Source organism: Sinocyclocheilus grahami, unplaced genomic scaffold, assembly GCF_001515645.1.
Source record: "Sinocyclocheilus grahami isolate Dianchi unplaced genomic scaffold, SAMN03320097.WGS_v1.1 scaffold65.1, whole genome shotgun sequence".
Lineage (NCBI taxonomy): Eukaryota > Metazoa > Chordata > Actinopteri > Cypriniformes > Cyprinidae > Sinocyclocheilus > Sinocyclocheilus grahami.
In genome coordinates, this window is record NW_015505244.1 from 69,372 (window position 1) to 78,992 (window position 9,621).

The 9,621-nt window shown below is 35.4% G+C and overlaps 1 protein-coding gene across 4 annotated transcripts in view; it reads right to left on the reverse strand.

The window, feature by feature from the left end:
• The window catches only part of LOC107584935 (lisH domain and HEAT repeat-containing protein KIAA1468 homolog), a 56,232-nt gene extending 48,299 nt beyond the window's left edge, over positions 1 to 7,933 (reverse strand). For all 4 annotated transcript variants that reach the window (XM_016271707.1, XM_016271706.1, XM_016271705.1 and 1 more), the window contains exon 1: positions 7,298 to 7,933. In XM_016271707.1, the coding sequence (XP_016127193.1) occupies positions 7,298 to 7,751 (454 nt within the window). In that variant the 5' untranslated portion in view covers positions 7,752 to 7,933. The remainder of the gene's footprint in view (positions 1 to 7,297) is intronic.
• Between the last annotated feature and the right edge of the window lie 1,688 nt (positions 7,934 to 9,621).

Consider the following 9,621-nt stretch of genomic DNA (forward strand, 5'->3'; position numbering starts at 1 on the left):
AAGATAACTTAGTTACACATCAACAACATCTACTGTGTGTTCATAAATATGGCTTGCCCAGTCACACTGAGTTTTATTTCTACTATTACACCAGAAGAACTAATAATTGCAGTGAAAAGTAGAAAAATCTTGTTCTATTTCTGACTGCATGTAGCACCTACTGCTCTGCAAATCCTTTTGAATGATCCCAATGGAAGAAATGAGTGGTTACGAATTAATTTTTTTAACAAGACTCCTGATAATTTGAGACTGACTTTTAAAAGTTTGTTTTGCACAAAAAAATAAAATAAAATAAATAAAAGGCAGTGTTTCCCCTGCCATTATTACTGTGACGCTTCCGGTGATATTAACGTCTGCCGTCTCACTAAATGAGGACATAAATACACAAACAACATCTCCAGAACTGCTCTGAGAGTCACTTCATCAGCATTTGACCGTTTCATCTGAGTAAAACTATCATCATATCATACACACACAGAAATGTAATGGTATTCACGGCAACCCGTCAAAATAAAAGTTTGGTTTAACTTGAGGGCATTGCGGCAGAAATATATTACTATTGTTCAGTAGAATGTACGTAACAGACTGCTACTACTACTACTAAAATTATTAAAACCTTATTTTTAAGAAATAAGCATTCAATATTTCTTCAATGTTTTAATTGTAATATTAAATGACCTTTATTTTCCAAAAAATTAAATTTGTTTAATTTTCATTACTTAAAAGATAGATTAAATGAATGTTTTATGCCTTAAAACAAAATGTAAACACACAACACAGAATTTCTGAGCAAAAAAATCATAAGGCTATTGTAAGAATAAATTAAACTTGTTTTATGCTTTCAAATTAGACATGCTAAAACAGAATTTGGTTACAATAAAACATAAGGTTGGACAAATAAAACATTTCATAGGGCCCTAAACTTAATATTTGTTAAACTTTTAATAAATTGATGTTAAATTGTTTAAGTTTCATGATTTTAATTAATTAGACATGCTTTTTGATTAATAAAATGTAATTTAACCATTAAAAACTGAAAAACTTTCCCAAGCCGTAAACCTAGGGGAAACACTGAAAGGACTCTTTTAGTTTAAATTCCTAATCTCCAGTTCATGGCTATGGCAACAAATATTCCTTTTGGAAAATGGTCATAAACAGCGATTAGCTAAATGATTGTTAGCACAAAACCTCAAATAACATCAAATACAATATAACAAGTGATATGGCCTTTTAAAATACCTGTGCTCTCATGGCTATAGCACCCTAGTTTCTTTCACTCAAGCTAAATATCACAGTGACTTGAGCATGTGTCACATGATAGCAGTAAAGCTCATGCACTCAGTCCTGTGACTGTAAAGCTGTCCATGTAGAGAAGCGACAACATCACATCCACCACTAAAATGAGAAAAATTACTGGCCTTCAAAGAGTAGCAGGTGATTTTTTTGTGTTTGCATGCCAACGTGAGCTTATATTACAGGCCTCTCTCATCTTTTTAAGTGGGAGAACTTGCACAATTGGTGGCTGACTAAATACTTTTTTGCCCCACTGTAAATGCAGCAGGCTAAATGTCAAATGACACTCTGGTAGTTAAATTAGTGGACCTGCCCATCACAGCCTTGGACAGTGAAGTATTGATGAAGGAACAGTTTTGTGTCTCTCTCTGGGTGTGACTTCAATGACAATGCTGAGATCCGACATGTGAGAATGCCACGGAGCTGTGCTGAATAAACGTCTTGTCAAACTGGTTGCCAGGGAGGGGCTGGAGGTTCTGCGAAGGCAGTATGTGGGCCTGACCTATGCTTAAGATACTTCCTGCAAGGAATGATACTGAAGGGCTCTTGTTCAATATGTCATGCGAGACATGTGACTCGTGATTAAGCAATAAATGCGCAAACATACTCCTGTGTACTGTTCACATAATCAACACAATGGTAGAAATAATTTAAACACTTTCGCATATTCCAGTTTAATATGCAAAAACTATAGAAACTAAAAGTAAACCATTCATAAGTTGATTTCCATGAAAAGTGTAACAGCAAAACATTGCTATACTACTTAATGTTATATATTTATATGACATATGTGACAACCAAAGAGAGTTTATGTGTTCTGTCAGGAGCTTATCATCAGTGAGCACACAGAACTTCACATCTCCTATCAGAATTTGGCTACTAAGTGTTTTGCATTAGCAATAATCGGTTATTTTAGTAGCTCAGGAATCTGAGGGAGTAATAAACACTTACGCTACAGGAAGACATGGCCTATACAAAAAGGAGTCATTTCTTCTTAGAAACAGGCTACCAAAATCAACAAATAAAGCAATAACTACAAAGGTCGTTTCCACAATAATTAAAAACCAAAGCCACACCTTCAGGGCCACATGAATGTGAAGGTTTAGGCCTACAGGCTTAGGAAGGACCCCAGTAGGCCTGGAGACAAGTTACTTAAGCCTATGTTTTTTTTCCCATGAGATTGCACGCATTCTTCGTTCTTCTCATTATTTTACTTTACCTTATACTTTTACTCCCACTTTTTCGCTTCAGCTACTACATGTATGCACCACAGAAGTGCAACAATCTATTTTCCCATGAAAACAGTCTTTTTACCATGTAAGAATGGGGTACATTTACAAAAATGGGGTTGGATCATAATAGCATAGCACAGGTCACATTAAACAAATAAATTCACCTGTGGCCAGACTCCTATTACACACTACCATTCAAAATTTTGGAGTCTGTAAGATTTTTTTAAAAAGAGGTCTCTTATGCTCACGCATACATTAATTTGATCAAAAATACAGTAAAAAAAACAGTAATATTGTGAAATATTACAATGTAGAATAACTGTTTTTGTTTTAATATATCTATATCTAAATGATCCTTCAAAAACTGTTCTAACATGCTGATTTGGTGCCCAAATAACTTTTCTTATATCAATATTGAAAACAGCTGCGCTTATTAATATTTTTGTGGAGGCCTTGATACATTTTTTTAGGATTCTTTAATGAATAGAATGTTCATAAGAACACCATTTATTTGAAATGGAAATCTTTTGTAACATTATAAAAGCCTGTACTGTGAATTTCTTTCAAAAAATCTTCTTGATGCCAAAATTTTGATTAGTAGTGTATACTGACTGACATATGGTTTAAATTTTACTTTTATAAAAAATAAAAAATAAAAACATCTAGTGAGCTTTACCATTTACAATGACAAGAACAACCCTGGCCTGAATCTTGACATTGACATTTTAATGTGTATGTAGGCAGTATGTCAATGCAGGTCTGCAGAATGTTGTATTGTAAGAATCAGTAGAAAATTGAAATACATTTATAAGGCCTAATGGAGTATTCTGGTCTGTTTGTTGTGTCATTCAAAGCTCAATGAATAGGCTCGGGGGCGGTGGGGGGCACAGTCAATTGTGCGGCGAACACTTTGATGACAACCCGACAGCTGCTAGCATCATACAGGTTACAATATTCATTCAGCGTTGCTTCAAATCCTCTCACATCCTAAACACACAGAAGCCTTTTCATCCCAGAAACGCTTCTCAAGCGAATGCCGAGTCTCTCTCTAGCAAAGGGTAAAATATCGGCGAGACTGAGTGAGGTGTTGATAATGTCTCCTCCTGCAATGACGTGACAGAAGCGTAGTTGAGAGCCATCTGCTCCCTCTCAGCTGGTTGCCAGATCCTCTTTTGGGGAGAGGCTTTGCTCCATAACGCTAATAAAACCCTGTGGTTCCTAAAACCTCTGTGTTCTTAGAGCCAGGTCAATACACAGCCGTCAGCGGCAATTACGCATGTATTCAAAAGCCATTTATGTGCAGTAAGCTTACGGTACAGTCTACAATACAGACTAAGTAGTAGAAAAAATACTGTTTAAAAAATATGGATTGGTTGAAAGTAACAGGCAGCCCAGGTCTACTCCTCTAATTTCTACAGCATCCCCCAATCCCTGGAGAGCGGTGTCACCAGCTGATGAGGTGAGGTCACATCCTGTCTTTAGGTCCGACACCCTAAAAAATAACGGTTCTTTACTGGCATCGATGGCTCCACGAAGAAACTTTAACATCCATGGAACCTTTCCATTTCCTTTATAGTGGAAAAGGATTCTTTCAATGATTCAAATGTTCTTCACACTAAGAAAAAAAAGGTTCTTAAAGAGCTGTCCACTGAAAGGCTCATTGAGGAACCCAAAATCTATAGAATCACTGGGGGAAAAACAACATTTTGGAACTCATAGGCCATTTTAGAGGTCTTAGAATAGGATTGTTTTATTTCTGAGAGCATCATTTGTCAAATCAAGGAATTTATAATTACATCAATTGATTTTACATAACGAATTAAGGTTTTCACGTACTGTGGAAAGGTTTGCGGCCTGTAGGGCTGCACGATTATGACAGAAATCATAATTGTCAATTATTCCCTTGAAATTATAATTGCGCTTATTAATTTACGATTATCACAATTTACATTGAATGACGTTTATAAACAAGTTGAAAACACTAACTGAAAACTTTTCTATAGCATTAAGCCTCAAATGTCAACTATACATCGGGTTGCTTTCTTCTTTAAATGATAAAAAAGTAAAAATATGAATGGTATTATAATGCTATACTAAAACTAAAATTAAAATAATGGGAAAAACTCTTAAGATAACATGTAGAAAGAAAAAACCGCATCTTAAGCGTGCAGAATAACATAAGTGGACTTTGAACGATTAAATTGCCGCTTTGAACGTTTACGTAATTGTGGCATCCATAATTGTAATTGAGCTTAGAAATTCAATTAATTGTGCAGCCCTAGTTGCAGGACTACATGCAATTTTAGTGATCTTAATCATATCAGATCTAAGTCTCTTCGATGAAGGAAAGATGGTTGTCATGTGAAACGGAACAAATATTCAGATATAATACTCTTTGCAATAGGCATCTGATTAGATGGATTAATGATGGTTTTGAATCATGAATAAGCCTGCATGAAAGCCATTTTAACATGCCCACCCACATGATCAGTCAGCAGCAGCTGAGAAAATGTGCAGTTGATGTGCACTTATGCCAGGCATTCACGCAAAAACACCCTGCATAAAAATTGAGGAATAATTGTAATACAACCAGGACAGACCTGAAAGTATTCAGTCTAAAATTTGATCAGTTCTTCCTCATTCAATCAAACTGTAGAATACCTGCGGTTAATGCACGAGCTTCAGCAACACACAGAAATGTTCCATTATGTTATCATCATACAAGATTCATATGAGACACTGATTTAAGGCCTGTGCACACCAAGAGCGATAACTAAATAGAACTATAACGATAACTATATTAGCATCCACACACCAGTTTTGCCACTTTAAACACTCGAGTCATCTGATTGGCTGTCAATGTTTTTGCAATGGCCATTGTTTTTTTTGTTTTTTTTATAAACATTATCTTAATTAAAATGAGTATTTATTTTTAACATTACTATTTATTAAAATGTTGACTATTTAACATTATTTTTATTTATTGATATTATAATTGTTAATTTGTGAATGAAGGTTACAGCAGTTTAATCCACAACACTTTACTTAAAAAAAATTATAAATAAAAATAAAGTTTAAGAGTAAAAAAAAACCTCAGAGTCTTTGTGTCACTGGTTAACATTTAACCCCCATAATTTATGCAATATTCTATAACTGTCCAAACACATCAGAACAAAAGCTTTCCTATGGTGAATGGCAACAGTTGCTAAGGTAGAATTTGTCAACAAAAATTTTTTAAGGTGGGTCTTAAAGCGACAGCTTCCCCCAAAAAGATGATTCTGTCATCATTTACTCACTCTGATGTTGCAAAACTGTAAGAGAATCTTTCTTCTGTAGAACATAAAATAAGCTATTTTGAGAAATGTATTTTTTGTCCAAATAATAGAAGTCAATGGTAACCAAATCGTTTTGGTTGCCAGTATTCTTCAAAATATCTTCTTTTGTGTTCCACAGAAGAAAGACGCCAGCTTTGAAACACCATGGGGGTAAATGACGACAGAATTTACATTTTTTGCATGAACTTTCCCTTTAGATTATTGATTTTTGTAACTGATTTCAAAGAAGGAACAGCTCCTTTTAACAAAGGGTCGATTATTTTGCAAAAATAAATCTTTAATCAATGAAATTCTTTCATAAATGATCCACACTATAATTGGATCTAGCAATTGTCAATTCACACTGTAACTACATGCACCCTAATAATCAAGAAAAACAAATTCAAAAGTCATGCTTTGAAAGGCAAATGGGAGGCAGATGAGTGCAGGCTATCAGATAAAAAAAACTTCATTTAGGAGCAAAGGTATAAGAAAGACAGACCACGAAAATAATTCCCGATTAAACCAAACAAAGTACATCAATCCCACATATCACTGCACACAGTCAGGTTTTACATACCCCTCATATGAGCATCTTTTTTTCTCCTCTTTCTATCCTGCACCTGTGCAGCTGAGAGTCAGTGGGAAGACTTCACATCACATCACACAACAAAGACACAATCCAGCCCTAAAAATGCCTCCTCAACAAACCAGTGTGCTTGAATGCATTAGACTGAAGCACAAATTAACAGGTAGTCTAAGTAGATAGAGTACTAAAAGCTGCTGTGTTGGTGTATTTTATGGCTGTTTAAAGAGCAAAAGAAAAGAGTGGCTTTGTTACAAAACCTAGTGAGCTGTCTACCTAGACAGCATTTTGGGGCATTCATTTAGGTGCTAACTAGGTGTCCAGCTCCAAAACCTAGTGAGCTGCCTACCTAGAAAGCATTTTTGGGCATTAATTTAGGTGCTAACTAGGTGTCCTACTGTAAGAAAAAACAAACCAAACAAAAAAAACTCTTAAACCAGACTAATATGGTCTCCCTGCCTGGTCTGCCTAGTCTAGCTGGTCTTCCAGACTGGCCAAGTGGAGTTCAGCTAGTTTAACTGGTCGACCAGCTGACAAGTGTCCAAAGCCTTAAAACCAGCCAGCCTAACCAGGTTAGGAGACCAGTAAACCATTTTAGAATTGTTTTAAATGTTTTTGAGTAGGATATACAGTCTCGTAGTTTTTGAAACACGATCATTCCCTCATAATGCTCATATAGTAAGATTATAGGCTTTATTGCAGTTGGACCTACATTATTAAAGGGGTCATATGATGCTAAAGAAATTTGAAAAATAATATGTGTTTTTTGAACATTAAAGCATGTCAACATATTCTGTTACACCAAATACACAAAATAATGATCTTTAAAAAAGCATCATATGACCCCTTTAACATATAATCTCATGACTTACTAAGTGGACCTCCAGGACCGACACCTTGCTCTTTGCATGCGGGTGGAGTTCCGCTCTGCCTTTCGAAATTGCCTGGATTGGAGAAATAATCCCGCAGGCGAGGCAGCTCGCGTCCGGCTTCCAGCAGCTCGGTGTGCAGCTCCAGGGCCGTGAGGATGTACTGATCCTGGAGCAGCTTCGCGGCGATCGCATCCAGCGACACCCGAGTCTCTGCGCCTCCTCCTCCGATCCCAGCCACCGCAGCGGCCGACGCGGGTATACCGTCCACACTCGGGCTTGTTCTGTTGCTGGACAGCAGAACGGCTGGCTCGGAGTACGCCGGCGGGGAGAAGGGGCCGAGGCTATGGCCTTGCGCTTCATCACTCGGGCTGCGCTCGGTGTCCTCATCCTGCCTCTGCTCCTCTTCCTCCTCCGAATCACTCACGTTAAACGGGTTGACATTACCCGCCGCCATTTTGCCGTAAGGTGTTCAGCCAGCTATCTGGCTAATAAGTGTCTCCGTCTTCCTGGACGGCTGTCAAGAGCGCTTTATTGCTCCTAATCAAGGGGCTTCGGGAAATATGCTTTGGTTGGTGGGGCCGAATGTCATTTCAGCACCCCGCCTCCTCCCTGCCAAGCCACGAGCGGAAATGACGTCATGCACGTCGAGCCAAGCGGACGTGCAAAGATCCAATGAGAAAACATAAGTAGTCTATCAAAAGAATACGAATATTTCATAAGTTCATCAAACGCAGAACAGTACAGCAGGCACGCCAGGCTGTCTGTCTGTCGTTCTAAGCTCCAAAGAAAACAAATAATTTAATATATTTAAATATGTTTTATGTGATTAAATATATTTAACAAATTCAATTATATACAATACAATTTTTAGGACAAAAATGACAGTATCCCTCCCCCCATCTATCTCTGTCTGTCTGTCGTTCTAAGCTCCAAAGAAAACAAATAATTGAATATACCGGTATTAAATTATATTTAACAATATAATTTAAGACAAGAATTGTGTTTAATAAACTGTAATTACTCTATCTCTTAATTGTTGTATTTAATCTATCTTTCTATATTTTATATAATTAAATATATTTAGCATCTTTAATTGTATACAACAATTTCTTAGAACAAATGTTATATTAAAATTAAAATATTACAAATATTTAAAATTGTTGTATTTAATCTATCTTTCTATATTTTATATAATTAAATACATTTAGCATCTTTAATTGTATACAACAATTTCTTAGAACAAATGTTATATTAAAATTAAAATATTACAAATATTTAAATATCTATCTATCTATCTATCTATCTATCTATCTATCTATCTATCTATCTATCTATCTATCTATCTATCTATCTATCTATCTATCATCTGTCTGTCTGTCTGTTCTAAGCGTTTCATATGAGGAATTAGAAAATATTAATATAAAGATTTCATATGCAAATGATAAATCTTCAGAGCACTTTGATATCACAATTCAAGATAAAGACAAATAGGTGCACATCAGCATTAAAACAGACATGATATTTCATCTCATGACAGACTCGTCTAAAATGACACACCTGATATAAATCAGATTAACAGCACATGTGCTTTGCTTTGCAAATCCAAAAAATAATAATAGAGCTATCTGTACTCTTTTCCAAAGAGAAATTGTTACTATACCGTATGTTTTGTTGGGTCTCTTTATTGAAGGGAAAATTGATTTGCTGGAGAAAAGTGTGGTTGTTACCACAGAAATATCATCTTAGAAATAAGATTGAAGAAGTTTCTTATAAGCTTATTCATAGATTTTATCCAGCAAATCATTATTTACAAAAATTAAAAAAAGGAATAAATGTAAATTGTATTTTTTTTGTACCTTGCACTTATTTTGGTACTGTACATACTCGGTTACACTATGGTGTAAGGTCCAAAAATGTATTAGCGAAAATATTCAGAGTTTAAGACCTTCTTCACTCCTATGGGAAAATGTACTCTTTGGCTTTACTTACTATCCTGACCAAGAGGAACAGTACTTTTACTTAATTAATTTACTTATTCTATTGACCAAATTTCCCATTCATAAGTGTAAATTTACCAATAAAAACCAAATGTTTCTTATAAGTTGACTGAAATATATATATATATATATATATATTGACAGTATCAGAGACTGTGAATAAGAAAGCTGTAAGAACTTTGAAAGTTTGAGAACTTTACAATATATTTATTTGATTTTATATATACGTACACGTGTATGTGTGTATATCTTGTATTGAAGTTTGTTGTAATTTGTCCTGTATTTTTCTTTTTCTTTTAATATTATTTTCTTGATAACATATTGTGT